The sequence below is a fragment of the Cavia porcellus genome, unplaced genomic scaffold (genome assembly GCF_034190915.1).
Source record: "Cavia porcellus strain 051 isolate PalLab524CR breed Dunkin Hartley unplaced genomic scaffold, mCavPor4.1 scaffold_22, whole genome shotgun sequence".
NCBI classification, from domain to species: Eukaryota; Metazoa; Chordata; class Mammalia; order Rodentia; family Caviidae; genus Cavia; species Cavia porcellus.
This window is the reverse complement of record NW_026947505.1, coordinates 41,458,086-41,485,034: the sequence shown is the minus strand read 5'-3', so window position 1 is coordinate 41,485,034 and position 26,949 is coordinate 41,458,086. Positions and strand designations below refer to the sequence as shown.

General features: G+C 38.8%; 1 protein-coding gene across 5 annotated transcripts in view; it reads left to right on the top strand.

The window, feature by feature from the left end:
- Map3k4 (mitogen-activated protein kinase kinase kinase 4) overlaps window positions 1-22,445 on the top strand; it is a 157,151-nt gene extending 134,706 nt beyond the window's left edge. The window contains exons 15-27 of one of the 5 annotated variants that reach the window (XM_003466360.5): window positions 78-144; window positions 3,194-3,290; window positions 4,029-4,184; window positions 7,479-7,579; window positions 8,196-8,276; window positions 11,066-11,257; window positions 12,269-12,339; window positions 13,971-14,087; window positions 14,958-15,117; window positions 16,975-17,097; window positions 17,848-17,954; window positions 20,235-20,414; window positions 21,922-22,445. In XM_003466360.5, the coding sequence (XP_003466408.3) occupies window positions 78-144; window positions 3,194-3,290; window positions 4,029-4,184; window positions 7,479-7,579; window positions 8,196-8,276; window positions 11,066-11,257; window positions 12,269-12,339; window positions 13,971-14,087; window positions 14,958-15,117; window positions 16,975-17,097; window positions 17,848-17,954; window positions 20,235-20,414; window positions 21,922-21,942 (1,473 nt within the window). In that variant the 3' untranslated portion in view covers window positions 21,943-22,445. Of the gene's footprint in view, window positions 1-77; window positions 157-3,193; window positions 3,291-4,028; window positions 4,185-7,478; window positions 7,580-8,195; window positions 8,277-11,065; window positions 11,258-12,268; window positions 12,340-13,970; window positions 14,088-14,179; window positions 14,271-14,957; window positions 15,118-16,974; window positions 17,098-17,847; window positions 17,955-20,234; window positions 20,415-21,921 lie in introns of those variants that run through there. The other 4 variants (XM_063233094.1, XM_063233096.1, XM_063233095.1 and 1 more) reach the window with 4 other exon arrangements.
- The last annotated feature ends 4,504 nt before the right edge of the window (window positions 22,446-26,949 follow it).

The window sequence follows — 26,949 nt, the reverse complement described above, 5'->3', positions numbered from 1 at the left end:
CAGTAAAAACCTAACATATGCTACTTCAATAATTAAGATTGTACATTTTTTCTCTTTCTTCCTATTTTCATTTCTAGAGTTTACAAGCCTTGATGAATGAATGCATTGGCCATGTCATAGGAAAGCCACACAGTCCTGTTACAGGTTTGTACCTTGGTAAGACCAGCTATTGTAGCATTTCTCCTGGAACATACTGGTTTGGATAAACAAATCGTCTTTTGATTGCTGCCATTTATACTTTTAAAAGGTATTTTTAAAATATGCAGAGAAATGATAATGGAAGTGACAGAAATGAGGTATGTATGTGCACACTTCATGGTAATCTTATAAAACCAGCTAGAAGTTTAAAATGCGATAAGATATTCCATGATTAACCAGCAAGATTAAACTGTGGGGTTTTCTCCTCCCCATGTTAGCACCATGATTCTACTTTTTCTCTTGAAATCTTTGCTTATGCAGAGGTAGTGTTTGACAGACATTAGCAGGCCCCTGATGCAGCTGGGCAAGTAATTTTTCTGTATCTTTTTATCTCCGAAAGCGGGAGGGGACTTATTTTCCCCAGTTTTTGCAAATACTCATTTTCACGCTCCATGTAGTGTATTCTGATCGGTTTTACATTTTAGACAATCAAGTTATATAACACACATGCAAATATACATTATTTTAATTACAGGTTTCTGTTACAGTTAGTGTAGTTTTAAAGTATATATTCAAGGTTTAAAAACAAAATGTCAAGGAAAGATTATGTCTTATGCCATTGTTCATACACTGTAAATAAAACAAAACTTGATTTGTGTGTAATGAACTCTCAAAAGTGATGAAGTCTGGGAATATAGCACAATGGTAGTGTGCATGCCAAATATGTGCAAGTTTCTAGGTTCAGTTACTAGCACTGCCAACAGAAGAAAGAAGAGAGAAAAGGAAAACTTAGAAATACTATATAGTTCAAGAAATACTATACAATTCAATACAACACAAGAAACAGTTAATAAATAGTGAATTTATTGAGCGACAACTATATTTCTTAAAGGATACCTGTTACCTACACAAAATTTAGTATTAGAACACATTTTAATCACTGAGTGTTTTTAACTTTTAAAATTCACTCAGTTCATACAGATTTATGCAAATCTCGTTATATTGTTACCAAGCTTTTGCTTAAGGCTATTATAATAAGTTGATTTTCTTATCTCTTAAAATAATTTTCTAAGAATATATGATTAGCAAAAAAAAAAAAAAAAGAATATATGAAGATATTTTTATTCCCATAATCCATAGGTAAGCACATCTTAGTGATCTTTGATATGCCTGTCACTCCAAACTGTTTTTGGGATAGTTAATAGTGTTCTTTGTAGGTTGAAGTTATTGTTTGTTGCCTCAACTGCTATAGGGTGGTTGAATTGAACTTAAGAGTCAGATTGCACGACAGCAAGGGACTTGGGGCTGCTCACTGAACATCATTGCGTCTCCTCTGTAAAGTGGGATGCTAATGAAGAAGAAATTAGGTAATAACATTTTGTGAACTCTCGTGTCCCATACACAATAGGGATCATTGATTTTGATTTTACATTCTTTTCTTAAAAGGGAGTTGTTATTGTTGCTTACTTCTGCTCTAAACACTACTAATAACAGCCTGGTATATAACCTTTCATGTTTTCTGTTTATCCACATAACAAACACATTCTATCCTACCTTTCTCCATGCACTATAACTATACAAGCATATATAAAGTGGTTTTTCTGCCACTTACTATAGAAAAATGGGGTTGCCTGAATTATTAATCTTTTAATCTGACAGTTGTAGAAATTTTCCATATCAGCAGATGTAGATCTACGTAATTTTTTTTATAGTGGGTACATTATGGCCATCATTGATATACTATAATTCATTCTTTATGGTCTTTTGTTTGTCATGGCCATGAAAAACATCTCTTTTGTTCAAGTCTAGTGAAATCTGAATGTCTGTTTTGCTTGTTGGTCATTTGGATTTCTTTTTCCCCAATGAAATATCCATTTTGCAACATTAAACACACATATCTTAAAATGTATTGTTTCATAGAGACTATTAAATTTGAGTGTGTTCATTTTTTTTAATAGAATGTCTTTATACTTTCATGAGAAATTTTTGTAAACTTTTAAAATTTTTTTGTCTTTTTGAGACAGAGTTTCACTATGCAGTTTAGGCTGGCCTTCAGCTCACAGCAGTCCTCCTGCCTCAGCACCTTGAGTGCTCGGATTACAGGCATGCAACACCATGCCTGGCCCTGGGATAATTTTTGACTAGTTCCAAGTATCTTTGTTGAATCAGTGATGTTGTCATCCTCATCAAATCATTTTGTTCTCTTTCTTTTTACTGTTTACTTAAGAAGATGAACCAGAGACACAGATTTCCTGACTTTTTGATACTAGTTGCTTCATTTTCGCTTTTCAAGTTTTACAAGGCATCTTCAGGTCTTTCTAATTTCAGTAGTTCTGTGTCTCTTGTGTAATGTTATTAAAAGGAACAAACCAAAGAAAGAGAATTTCCATTTACAATAAAATGTTTGTGAATTAAAATTATTGTGTGACAAGAAAATACAGCATAAAAAGTTAAAAACATAACAAAGGTTAAGCCAGTTAGTTACAATAAGAGAAAAACATGTTAGAATTGGACAAAATGTAACACTTGTCCATTATTATTTATAGTTTCTTACCAGGAAAGTGAAGTTTTTGGCATTAGGTAAGATCACTGGTCTTAAATTTCATTTAAGATTTTATTGTGTTACCCTTTGGTTAGAATATTTAAAAGAAGAGAAGAAAACATATTCTGGCAGGAGGGGGAACATGCAGTGAAATAGTGTTCTATCCACCTGGGCTGGCTTAAAGCAATTGAATAGACCTGCATGTTTGACCCCAACACAGGACCTATTGAAATGACTACAAGATCAAAATCTCTAGAATGGTTCAATCATTTGTTTAGCATACATTATGTATAGTTCACTACAGGTTTTAAAAAATGTTTTAGGTGGACAAAACTTTGAATGTGTAATAAAGCTTTATTAACTATTAAAAATAGACATTTTTCATAATAGTTGGATATTTGATACTTGGTTATTTTGATCACTGGCAATATCAAGTTACTTTCAGATTACATATAATGACAGTTTTCTGTTGACCACTTTAACAAGTTGCATTTTTGCCATTTTTACTGGCAGCCATTCATCGGAACAGCCCCCGTCCTGTGAAGGTACCTCGATGCCATAGTGACCCTCCTAACCCACATCTAATTATTCCAACTCCAGAGGGATTCAGGTATTTGGTGTTCCTCTGTCATTTGGCTTATGGATTCTTCTCTGATATGCTTGCTGGTGCTCTTGAAACAACTGACTGTTTGCTCTAGAGCCAAATGGTTTTCTGTTCTCTTGTTCATGTGCCTTTAAAAACTCTTGTCTGCATTATTTTGAAGAGTTAACACAATGCTTTAGTTGCAAAAGAAAAAAGGCATGCAGATTTAAAACAAAACTACATTTTGAGATAACTCAGCTTTTCATAACTTTAAACTACTAAATGCTTTCTGGCTTTGAAATAATTCTTTCCTTTCTTTGAAAAATTACTTTAGGGAAATAGATTTATATATGAAGTAACCATTTGGTAAACAATACTAAAATGGAGAGAGTTGGAATGACCTTTCCATTCCTAACTTACGAATGTAACACTGAAGTAAATTCAAAAACAAGTATATTCACAATGATTTCCGTGAATGTGGTGGCATTTCTGCTTCTTGAGATAGTGAGCATCCTCTCTCCCCTGTGAAATCACTTGTAAAAGTTAATTTTAAAGGTTATTTTAAAAGGGTTGGCTTGGTAGGGACCATAATTCTTTTTTAAAAACCTTTGGAACCTTTGAAACCTTTGAAATTGGGATTCTTTTGGTCATACTTTCTTTTTACATACTTTCACGTCCTTACCATGTTTTACTTTTAACTGAAACCATTTGTGAGTCCATGCCCTGTTCTCACCAGTGTTGCTGAAGCTCTTCTTCTTGTCTTAGCACTCGGAGCGTGTCTTCGGACATGCGGAGCCACGGCAGCCCTGCTGCTGCTACTGCTGTTGTTGCTGCTGCCGCCGCCGCCACCACCAGTCGGCCTGGCCCTTTTGGTGGTGACGCTGTGCCGCCCAAACCTATCAGCACTGCCCCTGATACCAGGTAGTCTCCCATCCCCAGTGTCATGCCTCCTTGCCATCCCTCCCGCCCTTCCACCGGGACCGCAGCTTTAGGATGTGTTATAGGGGAGAGCTGGGCTTCTTTCCTTCGTTATGTGAGTGTTGCTGAGGGGCTCTCTAGGGTTTCCCGGCCCCCAGGCTCTTGTGCCAGGCAGCACAAGCAGACTCTTACTTGTCTGGCGTTAGTACTTTTACAGATTCACTATTAGCCAGAATGATCAGACACTCTGCTGGTAGTAGTAGCTCTGTGGAGAGTCTGAGAGGAAAGAACCTGGAGTGCAGTAGGAGGAGATGTGACACAGAGCCAGAGACGGTGTCCTATTAATGTTAAGTGGTGCTTCCTGTTTTAGAAGGATCAGTTTTCTAACCTGATTTCTTGATTTTTAAAAAATTGGATTAGAAGTATTTATGTTAAAGTGTAAAGCTAAGTTCACAAGGTTTGTATATCACTTGAAAATAGATCATTACTAAAGAGAACTATGAGACATTTGATAAGCTCCAGAAAATTTAAGTCTCATGCAGAAAGCCTTTTGTAAGGAGAAAGTTGGAGTATTTTGCATGCTATTTACCTTTTACCAGAGGATTTTTATCAAGTTCACATTTACTTAGTGGAGAGACAATCTTTGGCCACTCTTAATTCTCTGGACTTGAGTAGGTCAGTAGTCTCATCTTCCAGAAAGGACATATAAAAGTATTTGGATTGGGTGTGCTTTGCTCACAAAAGATGAAATCGTGACACAACTCAGTGTGCTGTTTAGCTCATAGGAAAAATATTAGTGTAATAGTTGACGGACAGGGTATTTATGGCTTTAGGTTAAAAGACTAAAATGTTTTTAGACTTACTTTTATAACAGCTAAAATCTCTGTAAACATTTTCATTATTTTTACTCATAAAACATTTCTTGCAATGTCAAATATCTATAAACTAAAAAGTGTTGAAGTTTTTGATCACTTCAGTGGTCACCTGTAAAAAATCAACAATTAACATTGAACCAGATTCCGTTTATACTCTTTGTTTTGTTTAGGGATTTGTTTCCCTACACATGTTTAGTGAATTATTAGTGAATTATTTTCACATAGCCTTCCATATCCCTGTGGAAAGACTGAGACTTTTTTTTTTTTTTATAAATGTGGTCATAGTCAAGGGAAATAAATGAACTGTAAGCACAAAGTAGTTGAAAGCATTAGCTGGACCATGGTGCCCAGTCCACGCCTTCTGCTGCCACCTTCAGGAGGTCATCCAGAAAGGAAAGACCGTGAGTTAAAGTGTTTAAAATGTAGTATAAGAGCTGAACACCTATGATTGGCCTTTGCACACATTCAATCTTAGGCTTTGTGTAAGTCATTTCCCAGCATGTTATGAATAGCATTTCTTAAGTAATTGTCAAACATTTGTACATACCTGGATAGTTCTTGAGGACTGTGCATTTTAGTAGCATTGTAGTCTGCCATATCAAAATCTATTGTTTTACAAAAGAATAAAGTCTATATGACATTATATATATGACTGGTGGGTAGAGAAGAACAGTCACACAAAGGTGTCCTAGTGCTGTGGTGCTGAACCTTTTAGAGCTTTCAGTGGTACGAACAGCCTGCTGTGCACCTGCAGGATGTTTGCCATCACTGTTCTAGGCTAGGGTGATTGTGAGACTGCCCCTACACTCAGCCCTTGTGCTTAGGGGCTCACATTCACAGTGAGTCAAGGGAATGGGCTGTGTGAGTTCACTGCTGCTGAAGTTTACTATGCATACCCAGAGCAGGAGCCTCATCGTGGCTGTGGGCTTGCCAGCCAGTGCGCTTCAGGGAGAAAGCAATGTGAGGGACTTTGACTATACAAGATAGTATTTACTGGTTCAATTTTATTTGGCCTAGGAGATACCTATTCTTGGCTTCAATTCTCTTCTCTATGTTTATAAAACATTTTTGTGTTATGGACTTGCTAGAGCCAGCAACTGATAGCATAAGAGCTCAACTGGTTAACTTGCAGGTATTTTACAGGCTGGTTGTTACACCACTAAAATCTGCAAACTCTAGACCCACCTCCCGTCCCTCACATCCCACCTTACAGCTAAATGTTAAACATCCACAAATGCACCACTTTGTGTAAGCATGGGTTCTTGTCTTTTACCCTAGCAAAAATCTCTGAAAAACATAGAATTTCAGTGTTTACCTGCAGGAAATCAGGAAATAGATATTGAGTAACTTCTCCATGATCTCACAGCCTTTGGCATTGCTTATATTTCTTTGCTTCAACATCAGTGATTTTACCTCCTAAGAGGCCCAAAAATGTTACCCTTTCTTTAGACTACCAAGTTATGTACAAGGCTCGAGGGTTTAGAGATATATAAAATAATGCGTATTTCAAAATTTGTTCAATACAGTATATACAGTATTACCTTCAGCCTAATAAAAAAGTTTGCCTTCAATTTAATAAAAAAAAGAGCATAAATGCTACCATACTTCATTATATTATTTGCTAAAAATGCACCCAGTAACTTTTTTAAAAGTTAATGCTATATTTTGAGATTGTGGATTATTAGAATTGCAGCTTAACACTCCCCCTTACTTAATTCTGATTTTTGCTTGTGGGTTCATCTGGTGGCTGAACATTTAACTTGATTCTGGAAAAGCAGTTAATTAACTTTGTCCTTTAGTATTTTAAGCTTCCTGCTCTTTTGTACTTTTGCTTGGCTACTGCTTGAGAAATCATTAGGTACTTCCTTCCTTTTCTTATCCAGAGATTTGGAATCTGTTGGAACTATGTAATGATTTTAGTACTTTAAGTATAAGTAAGTACATAAATATAATTTGATGGTAACCTTAAATATTGGCCACATTTGGCTAATGCATTTTTCCCTATCTGAGCTTAAATTGTGGAGCTTTCTATGCATGTCGATCATACTTAAGTAAATAGGGTTTATTTTTATTTCTATTGTTTATGTAAATAAGGTATAGTACTCTGAAAGCACGTGTCATGGGGCTACCATGCTGGGTGTAGAGGGATGACAGTGGAAAACTGACTAATGGCCTCCAAAATGGCACCACTGTTTATTTGAGCGACTATTCTTGCGGGATTGTCCTGTGCATTGTCCAGTGCTCACTAATGCCATTTACACCCTGCTAGTCATTGTAGTCCAAAGTGTCTGCATGCCTAGCCACTGTCCCTGGGTGGCAGCACTGTCTCCAGTTGTGTATCAGGGCTCCAAGAGAATCTCATGAATCTTTCATTTTGAGTTTTACTGAACTGACAGTTCAATTGTTAAAAATGTTAAAACAGGGGTTCCAGTGTTCCTGAAAATGACCGGTTGGCATCTATAGCTGCTGAATTGCAGTTTAGATCCCTGAGTCGTCACTCAAGCCCCACGGAAGAGAGAGATGGTGAGTGTTTTCAGTTATTTCCTGTATTATCCCTAGCCTATCATATGTTTTAGTTTGCTAGTTTCTCTCATTGATATCTTTAATCAGAAGGAAGGGGAAGAAGCAAACTTCTTGGTTTTTTAAATAGATGCCTTTTAACTCCTGCATATTTTGGATCGCCTTTTATTCCTTTTCTTTTTAAAAATTTCTGGTATTTTAATTGTTGAATGCTCTTATTCCTTTTGAAAGGCAGAAGTAATATTGTGTGTGTGGATCATACACTGATGTTATGTTCTGATGCAGTCCTTACTGTCTGCTGGAGAACCCTGTCCTTGTTCTAGGTGTAGCAGGGTGGAGACTCCTGAAACCAACCTCTTCAGTGAAGTCAACAGGAATGCAGTGTCTGCTCAGCATTCAATTATCTGTTACTTCTGGAAAGTTTTACTGTATTAGTAAAAATCCTGTAATAATCTCTTAGTTTGCCCAATTTTATAGAAACACACATATTAAACACATTAGGAAGGAATCACTAGAAAGGAGAGGTTGATGGTGACTATTACCATTCATCATTTCAGTTTTGCTCTCAAGCATATTTTTTCCATAAATCTTAATTCGTGTGAACAAATACTTCCTGCAGAGCCAGCATATCCCAGGGGTGATACAAGTGGATCAACACGGAGAAGTTGGGAATTACGGACACTTATTAGCCAAACCAAAGGTAAGAGAAGACATTAAACTTAAAAGTGTTTAATCAGAACATGAGCAGTTTCAGTTAAAATTTGCTTTAGGTTTTAAATTAGTAGGCCTTATACATTAATATTTTGGGGTCTCATTTATACTTCTAACATCAGTTAGAACATCATACTGCCATACAGTATGTTTATGGACATTCACTATTTTTCTAACTAAAATTGGTCCACTAATAAGTTTCTAAGAAGCTTGATGTAATTCTTTAATAAATATTTGTGAAATAAGTAAACATTTTTTATGGTAAGTAGAAGGAAAAAACACGTTACACATGTTGATCAGTGAATCAACTGAACATGCTGATCAATGAATACTAACTGAAGAATGAATACAGAATACCATCAGGTATTTTTTGTCACAGTAATCTTGAGCAGTGGGCAGAACAAATCTTTTTTCTCAAATAACACAGATTCTAAAAGGTCAAATACTTGGCTAAGATAGAAAATGGCAGGGCTGGGACTAGAGCATGCTTCTCTCTTCACGTCCATAGCTGTCTCCTCCACAGTAGTCCTTTGAACTTTGTGTCACAATTGAAAGAGTGTTTGTTCCCCGAGGCCCAGAGTGCTCAGGAGGAAGAGGCCTGGTGACTGGAGGATGGCCCGTTGACTAGACTGGTGGGTGTGACTATAAATACAGGTGAAATCGGAGAAGTAGAAGGATATTCTGATCATAGATATCTTCAGTAATCTAAACCCTTACTCAGAAATAGTATGCACCTCTGAAGGATCCTGAGTAGCTAGGTGTTTCGTTAGTGGAAGGATGGGGCTTAGAAAGACACTGTAAAGGTAGGTTATGCTGTTCGTCTGAATTGAGCAGCATCTTGGGAGAACAGAACACTATCCAGTGATTCAACGTTAGTAACAGGTACTGGTCTAAGGGGAGGTCTAAAAAAGAGATGATAGCAAGAAATAGCTTCGTTGCAACAGTAGACAGGCCTCATGGCAGATTAGGTGTGTGTTGAGGGTCAAGTGGGAGACACTTCCTGGACTTGATCCTCGTGAAGAGGAGTTGGACTCTCTATGGCTCTCTTGTGACAGCAGTTTCTCTGGGTACTAGGTGTTTGCCATGCTTATTGAAGCAAATGCTCTGGAAACCACCAGAATGCAGTTTCTCTTGTGGGTTTTAGCTCACGCTGACATATTAAATACTGAGAAATCTTGAGAAAGGCTTATGCTTAACAAAACAAAAAAAAAGCTTTTCCTTTGGGGGTCTGGGGGGGGAAAAAAAAAGCTTTTCCCAGAAATACTTGACAACGTAGTCTACAGCCTCACAGCTGTGAAAAGCTTGTCCTATGAGGGGCACACATACTATGTCATATATTAAGGTAAAGGAAACAAACTGGAACCTATGTTTTAAAATGATTGTAGTTTTTAAAAAACTAAAACATAATTTCACTTCAGATTAACCTTACAGTCATTCAGGTTTTCAAAGATCTCTTGGCTAGAAGTTTAAAGCTCTTAGGTAGTTCTTTAGGGTGTGGTGTGAAAAAGTGCAGTCACAAAAATGTTGTGTAAATCAGTGGTTTCAAGTTAATGAGTCATGACCCATTAGTGGATGTACAATTTTAGTATGAATGATCAGCTATTAACAAGGATAGATAGGGAACTGGGGACTTAGCTCAGTGGCATAAGCACCTGTCTTGCAAGCAGGCAGTTGTGAGTTCGACTCCTGGTACTGATAAAAAAAAAAACAAGGATAGGATGGAATCAGAATTAGATCTAGAAAGGGGTGTAATGTCTCACAAAACTCCTTTTAGATATATCATTCAGTACATCAAAGGTATCTCTTCCTTTCAGTCATGGTAAAATAAGTGGGAGAAATAGTGATATAGACACTAGTGGGAACATAAGGGATGATAACAATAGCTAATGTATACTGAGTTTCCCCATGTTCCAAGCACCAGGCTAAGTGCTTTATGTGCATTATTTCATTAAATCTTCACAATTGGTCTGAATTCAGTGTTACCACCTTCATTTCACAGCTGAAGAAGTCAATTAATAGATTAGGTATGCAATGTGTGAAGTCGATCGATTTCCCCCTCGGCAGGCACCTAGAAAGTAATTACTCTGGGTGTTACGATGCTGGAGTCTTGCTTTAACCTCTTTCCTGGGAAGACAACTTCATTCCCTTTTATGAGAAGTGCTTATTTCACCTGAGTCCTGTGAGTTTTCCTTAGTGGTTGCTGTGTTGAGGAAGTATTTTAGGAAGAAGAGAAAGTATGAGCAGCCTTACGGATGAGACAGTTTGGTGTGCTCCCTAAATCATCCAGTCTGACCAATATGGAGCATGTGGTAGCAGAATACAAGAGGAATGGCAAACAAAACCAAAGAAGAAAATCTGGGTCCAAATTCTTCTTGACTCCAACCCCAAATAAGAATTTGGATTGTTGGTTCATAAGCAGTGGAGAGCACAAATAAACCCAGGAAAGTAACATGTCAAGATTTCTTGAGTGGTAAGATAATGCTGACCAGCAAGAGAGCTGGGAAGAGCAGGGAATAGAAGCCATAGAAATTACTGTAGTGGCTCAGCCATCGGCCTGAAGCACAGATAAGGATTGGGGATTAGCTGCTGAGCTTGGGGTTTATGTACTCTATTGGATGGGGATATGTACTGGAATTAGTGGAAGAACTCTTAATTCGCCTGCTGTTGATCTGGATAGACAATGATAAGCTGTAATGGAGTGCATATGTATACTGCTCTGTCTCATTGTTATTTGTTGGTAAGTGTCTCTCACTGATGAATTTGGGGGTCTCTCTGCAGATACTGCTTCTAAACAAGGACCCATAGAAGCTATCCAGAAGTCAGTCCGATTGTTTGAAGAAAAGAGATACCGAGAAATGAGGAGAAAGAATATCATTGGTCAAGTTTGTGATACGCCTAAATCCTATGATAATGTCATGCACGTTGGCTTGAGGAAAGTGACCTTCAAATGGCAAAGAGGAAACAAAATTGGTAAGGAAACTAAGAACCATGGCATGAAGGCACTTGATGTTAGAAAAAGTACTGTCTGTGCTTCTATAGGTTAAATCTTTATAGTTTATCCTCATCTTACAGATACAGCAACTATACATGATATCAGACGTCTTTACCTTGCTTAATAGCTGAAGTGTGGGCTAAGAACAATAAACATGAGATTTGAAGAAAGATTTTTACAAGTCCATTTAATTGAATAGTTTTGCTCAGTAATTTCAGAAGTTTCCATTGGAGAACTACTGAAATTTTACCCGTTTATTTTCTTCTATACAAGACTATTATTTAGACAGAGAATGGATGCAAATCAGGATAGGACAATCTTTTTTTCTGAAATGCTCTCTGATTAATTTCCAGGTAAAACTCCCTTCTGTAAAATAATTAGTGGTAGATTAAATGATGTCTCAGGTCATTCTTAAATACATGAATTCTTTAAGAATTTGGATTCTAAGAGGGCAAATAGAAAGGAACAGGAACTCTGTGGGTATCAGGAAACTAGAGCTTCCCCACGAGCTAGTCTGTAGCACAGGAGACCCTGAGAATAGTCAATACTCTACACCTGTTAATCGTTGCTCTTAATCTTGTGTAGCTCTTCTGCCCATTGCCTAAGTCTCCCAGAAGGGGTGTCAGGAGATTGTACGTCCCTCACTCCTGGTCCTATAGCAGTGAGTTAGACAGGGTCCAGATGCAGTCCTGCTGCCTTCTGCCTCTGCCCAGACCTTCTCAAGAGGCATGACGGCTCAAAATGCACCTAAGACTCCTCATGCTCTTCTGGAATTTTCTCTCCTTACAGTATTTACAGATAAAGACATATTGACAAAATTACCTGAGACTTCAGTTATTAGAGAACATTTAGAACTATTTTGGGTCTTACAGTATCAAACACACTCACGGATAACATAGGTACCCAGAATTAATGAATATTACTGTGAGTTTCAATGATTTAACTTATCTGAGCTGGCTGGAAGAGTGGCCTATTGGTGTTGTTCGCAGGAGAAGGACAATATGGGAAGGTCTACACCTGCATCAGTGTTGACACAGGAGAGCTGATGGCCATGAAGGAGGTGAGTCAGTTGCCTAGCTAGGCCTTTGTAGTGAAGGACTTCAGATGTCAGAGATTGGGAATAATAGTGGGACTAACACTGCTGGCTGAAGTACTGTCCAGTTCTAAGTCTCACGTGCTGCAGTTTAGACAGGACCAACCCAGCAGTGCTTGAGATAACACTAGAAAATGAAGATATTGACAATTCAGCGAGGAGTGTGAGAGCAGGAACACAAGCCCAACCCTGCACAGTGTGAGAGATCCTGCTATACTGGGAGATAGCACAAGGGCTGGTGGATGATGATGACAGCACAACTTATAGGGAAAAGGTGAACTTTGTGGTAAACTGCACAGGTAATCAGTATGCCTGTTGCTACTAGTGGAATGGGTGGAGGAGGGAACCATGAGGAACGGCTCGAGCGAAGGAAACCAGACTCAGTACCGCTGGAGAACTATGTGGTGTGGCTTCAAAGTTGGACCCAACTGAGGGGGAGATGTTTTTACTCACAGGGGTCCCAATTCTTTGCCCCTTTCTGCGCACTGGCAGTGTTTAGGCTTTTTCTCTGTCCAGTCCTGACCCTCGTTCCTTTATGTCATTACTCCAATTTGGTTGTAAATGTCTTTCTTTTCTTTCTCTTTTTTATCTTTATTTATATGCTTACTTTGATTTTTTATTTATTTATTTATTTTCCTGAGACAGGTCCCACTGTATAGTCCAGGCCGGGCTTGACCTCACTATGTAATCTAAGCTGGCCTCAAACTTGTTATCCTCCTGCCTAAGTGTCTTACATGGTGGGATTACAGGCATGCACCCCAATGCCTAGCGTTCTTTTTTAATTTTTAATTTATATTTCATAATTTTATATACTTACGGGATACGGTATAACTGTAATGGCCAAACTGTAGCACATGTAATTGTGTTTTTAAGATAAAAGACACTAATTTCTGAGTTGTTTCGTAAACTAAAATCGCAGTATTCAGGTGTATTTGCAGTGTTGGCACTTGGGTTGCAGTTTGGGCACTTCATCTCTAAATGGTCAGCCATCCCTGCATTATGAAGTTTTGATACATGGTGATAGTGCAGTGGTCTGTCTAGCTAATTAACACATTCATCACCTCACTTCTCATAATTTGAAATTTACTCTCAGCAATTTTGAGATACATACATTGTTACTAACTGTAGTCACCTCGTTAGCAACATGAATGAACCTAGATAATTGCTAGAGTGAAAGAATTGCTAAAGTGAAATAGTAAGATAGACAGAAAAGTACAGATACTATGTAGCCTTACAGGTGGAATCTAAAATAGGCTGTAAACTTTTTAGGTGCAGAATCACATTTTAACTTTCTGTATTACCTAGAATTGAGAGACAGTGATTGCTTACTTAATGTTTAATGCTTTTGGTGGTTTAGGTCGCAGTTGCCAGTGATATTATTAGCTGTTATTATCAGCAGATATTCAAAACAAGGATGCTGTTCACTTGGAACAGTAAAAAAAAGGAAAGTAAAAAGTAAAATCTGGAAGTAAAGTTATAGTCATATTCACCATAGTCATGGCCTGCACAATGAAAACATTAGTAGATGGCTTTACAGCCTTGACTATTTAAGATGCTTGTTTCCAGTTTGACTGTTGGAGACAATTTTTCTTTTACAGATTCGATTTCAACCTAATGACCATAAAACTATCAAGGAAACTGCAGATGAACTGAAAATATTTGAAGGCATCAAACATTCCAATCTGGTTCGGTATTTTGGTGTGGAACTGCATAGAGTAAGCTGACTTTAATCACACTGTTCTGTGTGAGGAATCAGTAAGGGTACAAAATGGAGTCCTGTTCTACATCACAGGTCTTCTCATTTCAGAGCACAGTAACTTTGCCTAATTCTCAGGAAATCTCCATGAGTTACATCATTTCTGCCTTCTCTCTGAAACTAGAGGAGTTCTTCCTAAAATGTAAGTTGTAGACTGTAGTCATTAACCTGACATTATAAAGCACTGAAACCCATCCTGCCAGTCTGAAGAGTCTTCTAAAGTGTCCCTTCCCCCGCTTCTTGTGACTTTTTCCATTTACAGTACACTGGTTTTCTTTTCTGTCTTAAAGGAACCATTGTGAAATAAGAGAAAATTAAAACCTCAAATTCATTTTCCCCGCTGTGTTTAGCAATAAACATGTCGAGGAAAAGCCGAAGACTTGTGGAGCATCTTGGTACAGAGCCGGAGCTTCCAGGGGGAGCTGGGTGTTGATTACTTCTAATGTTTTCACAATATGTTCGTGTTTGGAAAGGATGTGTTTCAGTACTTAATAATATATTTATAGGGAAGCCCTGTTGGTCCCTGTCTGAGATTATATGGCAGACTTAACCTCGGAGGGTGATAGAAGTCCATCCCCTGTGATTTGGAGGGGACATTCTTACCCTGACGAGCTGTATAATTCCAGACAGGGTGTAGGCAGCCACCTCTGCAGAAGAGCTAGGCACGCCTGCTACACACACATCAGTGCTCAGGATGGCTAGCGTAGTGAACCACTAGAAAGAAGATTGATTCCTCGGGGGCGTGGCCTATGACGTTTTCCAGAGCTTTCACGTTGTATCCATGTAAAGAAAACCACAAACACAGGGCTGTGTTTTATTCCTCCCCCAGGAAGAAATGTACATCTTCATGGAGTACTGTGACGAGGGCACATTAGAAGAGGTGTCAAGGCTGGGGCTTCAGGAACACGTCATTAGGCTATATTCCAAACAAATCACCACTGCTATCAATGTTCTCCATGAGCATGGCATAGTTCACCGTGACATTAAAGGTAATCCCATATGTGTTCAGTTGCCATGGGCAGAGTGGCCTGGTATTCCATACATAGGTGCTTTGTAGATACTCATTTCTAATGTTGAGTCCGGGTATGGTAGCACACACCTGTAATCTCAGCATGTGGGAGGCTGAGATGGGAGGATTGCCTCAAGTTTAAGGCCAGCCTGGGCTACATAGTGAGTTTTAAGACCAACCTGAACTGCATAGTGAAATACTGTCTCAAACCAAAAAGAAAAAAATTTCTTGAACCTTATCTTCCATTCATGAGTAGGAAAATTTGCTTTATCTTTTCTTTTCAACATAACTTTGAGAGAAATCTAGGTTTTTTTTACAAGCAAAGTCTGCTATTTTATAAGCTGACTTGACATAGCCCGTGTGCTTAATAGACATTTGTGATCAAAGCAAATTTTTCCATGCCATGATCCTTGAATTTATATATGAGTGTTATCAATATGTTAAGTGACAGTAAATAAAAAATGTTTGTCTAATTCAGAATTTGCACCTGTATCTTTAGAAACAAAAATAGGATTTATTTACACCAACCTCCAAATTAGAATTCTGCTAATGGTTAATTTGGTCATGTTGATTGATTAAAAGTGCTTTTCTCTTCTGGTTTAAGGGGAATGGCTGTGTTTTTCATCTCAGAACTGTCACTGTGACATTTGCCTTAACCATGCCACGCTCTTCACTTTTGTTTCAAGTAGGCTTGCAGAGTTAAAGCAGGAGAGTATTTTTGTTCCTTTGACCAAAAGTATTCTATCATAGAGTCTGAGTGTGGTTAACCTAAACACATTTACTAAAGAGTCGGCCTGACTTCTGATCAGGGACTAGAACCAGTCTGGTGGGCTATTCTGATTACACCAGCATCTTCGTTGGTCTGGGTATAAGAATAGCTTTGCCTTTGTAATGTGGTTCAACCCTGAGTCACCCAGTATATGATATGTTGGGACTATTGGCTGCCCGCCTCTCTACCACATATGTGGCCTTGCTGTCTGGAGGCACTCTGGGCACTGGCTTAATTGGCAGTTGAGCAAACTTTGGCATTTCCCATTTCCATACTGTGCACGGTCATGAAATGGTGACTGCATGTTGCATTCCCTGCTGAGAATGGTTCCAGAACTATTCCTGTGCAAGAGAGCATGAATTCTGCAAGAGTTAGGATGTTGAGAAGAAATGTTAGACGTTAGCTTATTGCGTGGCTGTTGTCCAACTTGAGTGGCTCCATGTTGCTTTTTGAAGTGCATAGTGTAAGGCAGGTACCAAAGATGTGTGACTCGCTGGAGCAAGCAATCTTATAGTCAATAGCAAAAGCCCAAGCTGCCCTGAAAACTGAACAATAAACTCAAATTCTAACTAGAGTACTAGTTAGGTATATATGTTGCTTGTAGAAATATAGAAGCATTATAAAACATTGTTTCAGTTATAGTCTACAGTAAGTCCAGAGGCAAACTCAGCTGTGATTGTAGAACTGCAGTGTGTTTGCCAGTTCTTTTCTGAGCGTCACTTCTTAGCATGGAAACAGGTTGAGAGACTGCTACAAGCATTGGTATTTTGTGTATAATTTCTGTTTACATCTGTGAGGTTTTAGTGTTTGAATTTGTGCATGCACTTCAGGTTTTTTTTGTGTGTGTGTGTGTCAGACTTACCTACTGTGCTGTTAAGTTTCACTGTTTTGAATTACTGACATTTGTGAATAAAGTTCATAAGTCTTTCTGTAATTGAACATTTATAAGTAAAGTTTCAAAAGGCTTCATCGTATTTAGTTTATGAATAGTTTCCTGTAGTTAGGTCACCATGTAACATTTAAAGGACTCATTTAGAGGCTGCGTAGTGACTGTGTATTTCTTGTTAGGTGCCAATATCTTCCTTACCTCATCTGGACTAATCAAATTGGGAGATTTCGGATGCTCGGTAAAGCTTAAAAACAATGCACAGACGATGCCTGGTGAAGTCAACAGCACACTGGGGACAGCAGGTAGGGCCCACTGGAGAGGTCTCTGTACATGCTCTTAGGATGGGTCATGTGGCCCCTGGAGCTCCCCTTCACCCTTCTGTGCTAACCTAGATCTGCAGAGTAGGAAGAGGTTTGTGGTCAAGAAGAGGGCTGCTCCTCCACTTAAGAAGGCCTCCTGCTGAGCTTTGTTGTCCAGTTGGTGAATTAAACTACTTCTTGAAAGTTACAGGCAGAAAGCCTTTTTCTCTTCCCAGCAAAGACACTTGTTGTTGTTTGCATTGGTATTGTGAAACTGTTCTAGTTAAAATAACATTATAGTTGGGCTGGGGATTTAGCTCAGTGGCATAAGCACTTGCCTTGGAAGCAGACAGTCGTGAGTTCGATCCCCGGTACCAGTAAAAAAAAGAAAAGGACAAAAAAAAAGAAAAAGAAAATGATAAAAGGGTACAAGTAATACAGGAAAAAAAAATAACATTATAATTAAATGGTAATTATTTGTTTTGATTATTTAGTGTCATAAAGCTTTTCATACTCTGCAAGTCAAATTTCCATTTCATTATGAATGCAATTTATTTGAAGATTTACATAGTCAAACATTGTGTTTTAAAAGGTAATTTTGTCTCTAAAAAGTCCCTTCAACATACTGATTTTACATGTCTATTTTCAGATAATTTGGAGAAAGAATATTATATTAGCTTATTGCTTCATGTTATTAATACATAGTGCTGTATTCCTAGCCTGTTATTATCACTGTATCTGTGACTTTTAAAGCATACATGGCACCTGAAGTCATTACCCGCGCTAAAGGAGAAGGTCACGGACGTGCTGCAGATATCTGGAGTCTGGGATGTGTTGTCATAGAGATGGTGACTGGTAAGGTAAGCAGAGCCCACACCTGGAAGAGGAGCTTTAGGAGGGCACTATACATTGACAAAGTAGAAACTGTGATTTTATTATTCATAGTAAATTCTCTGGGCACATATTCTGCTAGAGAAAATGAGTAGAGATTAGAATGTGATCCAACAAAACATATGAGGTTATAAAATACAACAATCTAAGAAACTAAATATTTATAAAATATATGCTATGCCTTATGAATTTAAAGAGACAAATCTCAAATTAGAACTAGGAGACACAGTCAGTTACAAAAAGAAACATAAAATGGAAAACTTGTGTCTGCACAATTTGTATATGAATGCTTTTAACAGCTTTTTTCATAAGTGGCAGAACTTAGAAGCAACCAGGATGTCCAACAGATAAATGAACGAATATATCAAATTCATACAAAGGAATAAGTTCAGTGATAAAAATAAATGTTCTGGGGCTGGGGATTTAGCTCCGTGGCTTAAGTGGCTGCCTGGCAAGCATGAGGATGTGAGTTTGATCCCCGGTACCAATAAAATAAAAATAAATAAATAAATAAAAATAAATGTGCTAAAGTCCTTAGAAAGACACAGAAGCACCTTAAATACACCTAGCCAAGTGATCAACGCAAAAAGGCTGAGTCCAGTGTGGTTCCCTGTTATAGCATTCTGTAAGAGGCAGAACGGCAAGAATAGTGTAAAGATGAGTAGTTACCAGGGGAAGGAGAGAGAACTAGGTAGAGCACAGGAATTTTGAGGTGGTGAAATCTTTTTAGGAGAGTGATGGTAGATACCTAGATGAAGGATACTTACTGCCTGTAAGTCCGCACTTAAGGAGACTACAACACAGTAAATCCTAATGTGGACTTAGATTAGCAGTAATGTATTGACAATGGTTCATCAGTGTAACAAAGGGACCACACCACTGCAGGATGCGGATGACGGGAACTGGGTATGTGGGACTCCATGCTTTCCAGTTCAGTTTTCTAAAAAACAAATTATCCCTGTTAATATAAAAAGAAACATGAAATGATCTGCCTCACTAGTAATTGGAGTTAGATAGTAAAAATGAAATGTTTTTATTTAACAAATGACTTTTTTTAAATTTTTATTTTTTGGTACCAAGAATCAAACTCTTGGGGCTAGGGGTTTAGCTCAGCGATGTAAGTGCCTGCTTGGCAAACGCAAGGTCATGAGTTTGATCCCTGGCACCAAAAAAAAAAGAGACTCAACTCTAGACCTTGTGCTTGCCAGGCAGGCACAGTGCTGCTAAGCTATATCCCTGGCCCCATGAGTGACCTTTTTAAAGATTTATACTACTTTTAGAGGGGCTGTAAGGAAAGACATATATTATGAACAAAAATTCAAAGTGGTGGAATTTCTCTGGAGAACAGTTTTCAACATGTATTCATACAAAGAATGTAGGCATTATATATTGCAAGCATGTACTAAAAAAATTAAATGTGCATAGCCCTTAAACCAAGAAATTTTGTGTCTAAAAATTTCTTTTTGTGAAGATACTGATGAGTAATGGTACAAATGTATAAACATTTAGTTTATGTAGCATCATTTGTATAGCAAAAAAAAAAAAAATATTTTAAGTGTTCCTAGGAAGTCAGTTAAATTATTCAGCTGTGCCTTGCAACTGCTGAAAGACAACACATACAATTCTAGCAAATACTAGCTGATGTTATTTGTGCTCGCATTAAGATAGGAAAATGGCCTTGATATCTACAGTGTTTCAATCAAGCCATACAAAAGCAAGAATTCACATTTATGAGAACATATTATATACTAAGCAACAGTATACAAATCAGAATGCTGCACAAACTTAGTTATTTCCCTATGCATTTTCCCTGTGATCATTTAATCTTTGTACTAAAGGAATTTTCATTGTGCACAAGATAGCGTATTAAACATCCCTGTGAGAGTTGTTGAATCTTAGATGTTTTAGTGACATTTTTATATCATTATTTATAATACATCTTTTAGTTGGATGAAGATTGCTGTTAGATAATGCTGGATGGTAGCACATCCCAAATAGGGTAGCACACCATGCGGGCCACCAATTTGTAGCAAAGTTTCATTGGAACACAGCTGCACCTGTGCATGTGTGTGTGTGTGTGTGTATTATCTTTCGCTGCTTTCGTGCTCCCTTGAGAGAAGTAAGTAGTTGCAATGAAAAATATTCGGCCTGTAAGCCTGGCGTATTTCCTCTTTAGTTCTAAAGTCAAGGTTTGCTGAACCCTGAAGCTGTTAGGCATTCTTTTATGTTTATTTTTCCTGTCTTTGTAGAGGCCTTGGCATGAATATGAACACAATTTTCAGATTATGTATAAAGTGGGAATGGGACATAAGCCACCAATTCCCGAAAGATTAAGCCCTGAAGGAAAGGACTTCCTCTCTCACTGCCTGGAAAGTGACCCAAAGATGAGATGGACAGCCAGCCAGCTCCTCGACCATTCTTTTGTCAAGGTTTGGAAGATTGCTAAAGTCATCCTCATGTTTAAATTTATTTGAGTTCAGTTTTGCATCTGACACTTTAGAACATTTGGAAACTTAAATATAAAATACCCATGTCTAAAATAGAAAAGAACTAAATGTCTTCTTTTGCCAGGCATTTTTGTGTGTTTTTTCATTTGGAAAGTGTTCATTGAGTTCTTCTGCTTGGCCTATTTTGGTATTATATTGAAAGTAAACTTAAGACAGTTAAATGGAATTTTGAGTGAGACAGACTGAAGAATAGTTTCCACTCTTGGAAGCACGTGATCTGTGGAGGGCAGACAGATTGGTAATGACCAGCCACTGTGGCAGGAGCTGTGATCACAGTATGTATGCCACACCTCATGGCTGCTGGAAAGGTGGATTTAATGCAGTCAGGGAATCTCAGAACGGGGTACTTAGTCTGTGACAGGGTTTTTCTGGGTCAGGGATGAGGTAAGGGATGTGACAGGTGAAGTAAAGTTATGGAAGGACACAGGCCAGGAGGCAAACAGTTGAGAGTCGGGTGTAGGTGAGATCTCGATGGGGCGTAGAATGTGCAGAGTGTCAAAAGATAGAGCTAGAAAGTAAGCAGGGACAGTGGAAAGAAATTTCAGTTTAATTGTAAACATAATATGGTTAAGGTGCATTTTAGAAAGATCACTGTGGAAGTAAGAAACTAGGTAGCTGCTACACTGGAGGATTGGGAATGGATCATCAACATGAGTTATCAGCTATATTTAGGAGTTAGAACGCCCTTGACTGAAGCACTGATTAGACACGAAGAGTGAGTCCGGAGACGACCCGCAGCCGCAGAGATTCAGTTCACCGCTCTAGGTAAGAGGTCAGGGAGGTGAGAGTTTCTCGGTTATGTGTGAGGTGACATACGTTAGGAACATCTGCCTGAGGGTTTCTGACAGGCATTTGAATGTTTATGGCCACCACTCCAGGAAGTTAGGCTAGGGTTTAGATTTGAGAGACAGAAGTGTTGTGGTGTAGAGTCTAGGAGTATGACAAGAATACACCCTAGCAAACAGCTCTGCGGGGCCTGCTTGGTGAGTGGGAAGGAGCAAGCACCTGTGTTAGCATAGAAGTGGTAGGCGCATGTAATTAAAGAGTAAGTATTAGGTGTACATACAATATATTGCCCTGAGATTGTACATACAGATTTCAGGAACTTTAGCAGTCAGTTCTCAGGCTTACTCTCAGAGCAGGCGCTTAGCTAGCACTGACCTTCATGTTACCCTTTCTTCTCTCTGTCTCTTTCTCTCTTTCTCTCTTTTTCTCTTTCTCCTTCCTTCCTTCCTTCCTTCCTTCCTTCCTTCCTTCCTTCCTTCCTTCCATTCTTCTTTCCTCCTGCCCTGCCCTGCCCTGCCCTGCCCTGTCTTATGCTAGGCAAGTGCACTATCCCTGAGCATTTCATTTCTCAAGCCTCCCCTGTCGGATGTACCCATGCGTTTCCACACCTGCAAGGGCTCAGCTCTCTCCTGCTTCCTCACAGGTCTGCACAGATGAAGAGTGATGCTCACCAGCCCGTGGCCCAGCAGTGTGGACGCGGAGAACTCTCTCAATCACTACTGTATGTAATATTTACAGAAAGACTGCTGAGAAGCAGTGCAGCTTTAACCTTCCAAGACTGAAGACTGCACAGGTGACAAGTGTCACTTCTCCTGCTGCTCCTGTTGTCTGATGTGGCACAGCCCTCTTGGGGGATGGCGGCCACAAGGTTAAGAAGCTGCATGTTAAGTGCCATTACTACTGTACACGGACCATTGCCTCTGTCTCCCTCCATTTCTTGTGCAACTGAGAACCGTGACATCAGTGTAGTATTTTTGACCTTTTTGGGTTCGAAAGAAGTTGTAGTGTTATCAGGCGTCCTGGACCTTGTTTTTAATCTCCTGTTGTTGAGTGCACTGACTGTGAAACCTTATCTTTTTTGTTGGCAAGCTGCAGGTTTGTTATGCAAAAGGCTAATGAAATTTAAGAAAAAGGTTCTTTTTTCAATAAATGGTTTATTTTAGGAAAGCTAAGTTATATTGTCTTTTAATGGTTGATAACTCAAGAGCCAACAGTCTAGGATGCAGAGCTTCGTCCTTTTCGCCTTCTTCCTCCCAGAAAGCAAACAGCCAAACATACTCAGCAGGGCACTGTGCTGAGGGCCCACCAAGGACTGAGCTAGGACCCTTGCTGACAGGGAAGATGTAAGGTAGCCTTCTAAATTATTTTATACTAACCACCATATTTAGAATTAACAAAAGCTCAAGCCTTATTATCACATGCTGGGGTTCAGTTTATTTTAAAACCAAGATGTGTAGGTGCTAGGTCAGTGTCAAGTCTGCTGAATGAACTCTTGATAAATCACCTTTTTCAGAATGTAAACTGAATTTCAGCAGTGTTCTAAAATAGCCAAATTCTATGTCATTGATGGTGTTTTTTATTTCTTTTTTGCTATTAAATTTTTTAAAAGATTGACTTTAAAGCTGCCTGAAATCTTTCTAGGTCATTGACTTACTCCTTACATGTAGCAGCCCACCCTGGATGAGTTCTTCTTACGCAGGTTCTGCATTCACCTCCCTGCAGGATAACTGATCTCCAACACTCAGTGAATGGTTGACATCGCAGGATTTAAACAGAATTTTGTTTAGACTTGAAATGTCTTTACATGGCCTTTTGAGTTATAATTTACATAATACTTCAGTAAAATTCAGTGAGTTTTAGTACAGGATTTTTCTTTTTTTTTTGAACTTGTTAAAAAAGACAGGGTTTCAGTATGCAGTTCAGGCTGGCTTTGAACTCACTTTGTAGCCCGGGCTGGCCATACCTCTCAGCAATCTTCCTGTCTCAGCCTCCCGAGTGCTAGGATTACAGGCATGTACTACCACGCCTGGTTAATACAGTTTCAAGTAGTTTTGAGCCGGATGTGGTGGTGTACATTTGTAATTTCAGCACTCTGGAAGCTGAGGCTAACCTGGGCTACAAAGTGAGTTCAAGGCCAGCCTAGACTATATAGCAAGACGCCGTCTAAAAAAACCAAAATAAAAAGTAGTTTTGTAGTTTTATAGCCATCACTGTAATCTAATTTTGAATCATTTCCCCAGAAGAAACCACATGCCTGTTTGCAGTCACTCCCTTTCTTACTTTCATCCTTAAGCAACCACTCAGTTATTTCCTGCCTTAGTATATGGAGCCTATCTTGGACATTTTATATCACTAGAATCTTGAAATATCTGATCTTTTTTATCTGCCTCCTCTGAAGTTTTTTGATACTTACGTGTTAGTACTACTTTCTTTTTTATTGCTTAGTAGTATTCCGTTGTGTAACTGTCCCACCACACTTTATCCAAGTCTGGTTGATGGGCACATGGATTTTGAATATTGTGAGGCGCTGGGACTTTTCATACAAGTTTTTGTATGGACATGTTTTCATTTCTCTTGGCATAATTACTGAGTCACATAGTAACTCTGTGTTCAATTTTTTGAGAAACTTTCAAACTGTTTTCCAAAGCAGTCACACAAGCAGCATATAAAGATTCCAGCTTGTTTTATGCCCTTGCTAATACTTGCCATGGTTTTTCTTTTTGATAATAGCTGTTCTAGTAAGTATCAAGTGGTACCACCATGTGATTTTTGATTTGCATTTCCCCAGTGATCGTGAACATCTGCTTGTCTTTTTGGTGAAATGGCTATTCAGTCTTTTGTCCATATTAAAATTGGGTTATTTGTCTTCTTATTGAGTTGCAAGAGTTTTTTATGCATTTGAGATCGAAGTACTTTACCTAATAGGTGATTTTCAAATTTTTTTTTCCAGTCTGTGGCTTGTTTTTAATTTTCTTGATGATGTCCTATGAAGCATGTATGGTTGGTTGTCTGTTTTTACAGTACTAGTGAGTGAGCTCAAGGCCTTTGCAGGGAGCTACATCCTCAGCTCTAATTTTTTATTTTGAAACAGAATCTTGCTAAATTGTCCAACCTAAGCTTGAATTGTAATTGTCCTGCCTCAGCCTCCCAGAGTTCTGGGATTACAGGAATATACCATCACACTTAGCTTATTTTCAGGGTTGGTTTGTTTTTTATTTTTTGGCATCTGATTCATCAACTTGTTCTTTATTGCTTGTGCTTAATCATAGTTAAAAAATCACTGCCCAATGCAAGATCCCAAAGATGTATGCTATTTTTCCCTGAGTTTTATTGTATTAGCTCTTAAATTAGGCCTGTTTTTTAAATTTAAAAGATAGGGTTTCAAATACACCCTTTGCATATGTATATTTTTGTCACTAGCATCTGAAAACACAGTTCTTTCTCCAGTAAGTTATTCTGGAATCCCTTGTCGAAAACCAATTGACCATATATGTAAAAGTTAGTTTTGGGACCATCAAGTCTGTTCCATAGGTCAATGTTAACTTACATACAGTATCACACTATCTATTACTGTGGCTGTATAGTAAGTTTTTAAAATAGGAAGTATGAATCCTTCAACATCGTGTGTCTTCCATATGAAGTTTAGGATTAGCTTCTATTCTACAGAAATAGAAAGTTGGCTGATAGGAATTACATTGGATCTGTGAACAACTTTGGGAATATTATTTTAAGTCTTCCAGTCCATAAACACAGGATCGCTCTCCATTTATTCAGGTATTTCATTTCTTCAGCAGTGCTTTATAATTTTCATTGTACCACTTAGGAATTTAAATGTATTTCTGAGTATTATATTCTTTTTCATGCTATTATGAATGAAAGTTTCTTAATTTCATATCCAGATGTTCATTGCGAGTACAGTGGTATCTCAATTCACAAATGTAATTTTTTCCATGATTCTGGTTGCAAATTGAATTGGGTAAGAACTGAACCAAATTCTCCCGTAAGGTCAGTAATGAACCTAACCATTGAATTTGATTAGGTTTGCCACTACTGCTCTAGAACATTCAGCAAAATTAAGACAAGTATTTTCTTCATAACCTAATAGAGCTATGTAAAAATGTGATCATTCCGAAACAGTGTCCCCTCTGGAAGCTGTGAGATGCTATCCTACTCATGTATACACTGCTGTAACAAGTGGAGCTGTGCTCTTAATCAATTTGGCAGCTGCTAGAAGTTAAGACTGTGTCCTCCTCGTGGTCTTGTACAGGCTACAAAAGGAAGCTCGAGAGCAGGGCTTTTGAAGACAGGGTTGCAGCAGCATTAAGGTCCATGGAAATTCATTTGTGTTTGCAGACTCTGTTTAGCTTTTAAAAGGCTTTATACAGAAGTCCAAAACGCAAGGAAGAGTTCAACTTGCGGTTGGGGAATGTTTCTACATATGGGATTGTGCATCTGTGTTTTGAAGCCCACTTTTTTTTTCCAAGGGAAAAGTTGCTTTCCAAAACAGATCAGTTACTGATAGTGTATAACAACTGTTTTCAGACTGTGGGTGTCTGAAATCACTGCCTTGCACATCAGTTTTTTAGCATCACAATGAGAACTTCTGTGACATACTGCTTGAGATGTTTGTCACATTGTCTCACTGTGGCCTCCCCTTGAATGCACGGAAAGCTCACACTTTCCTCTGAGGAGGCCCTGCAGTGTGCTCCAGGAATGCGCCATTTAAAAGGAAATTTTGTATAGTCATCTTCCTTAGTGCCCTCTTCCATTTTAGAATCACTTTAACTGGTGAAAAGTATTTTTTATTTTGAGCTGAAGGAGCCTCACTGTATTGCTGACCTGTACCCCACTCTCCCTACACATTGCCCTCTTCACCTTTGCCTTCTAAGTTCTTGCCGTAGTAATTCCCAGACTGCAGGTCTCCCTCAGTCCGTCAGTACCCTCAGACAGATGGTCAGGCCGGCTGTGACTGCAGGGCGTTGGTCCTCGTGGCCTCACACTGCAGTAGTGTGAATGCAGAACATGCCCTACCTCTGTGATACATGCGTCTGTAGTCAGGGCGGCAGACTATGACACACATCCCCTGCCCTGGCTCTGTGTGGGGGTCACTGAGGGGGAGCCCTTCTGAGGTAGTGGACAGAACAGTATGCATACAATGGCAAAGGGCGGAGGGAAGAGAGTGTGTGGAAGATTGGTGAAGCAGAGGACATAGCGAATTGACAGCAGAGGGACAGAATGGCTAAGAGGCAAGGGAGGTGACAGGCTGCAAGACCTTTGCTCTTTCTCTAAAGACAGCAGGGTAAAATTTAGAAGTACACGTTTACCCAAATTTAAATATTATCCCATTCAACTGAACCTTCTAGTGGCATCTACCACATGCTTCGTTAATTTTGTGTCTGTTCAACCTATCAATAAAAATGTGAAAATACTACTACTCTACGTGACAGAGAGACAGTACCCAGGTTGACATTACCATGCCTTTAGCACTTCTACACTAATAGCTTGGTTCACCAGTGCTTCCATTTGGAGGAATTCAGTTTCCAAACAAAAGCCTTCTGCAAAAATTTTGCTTCCATTGGCAAACATTGCATCGGGTGATAAATACAACCATATTCATCTTACCCATGCAAACACAAATGGAGCCATCTTCCCCACAATCGTAGAATCAATT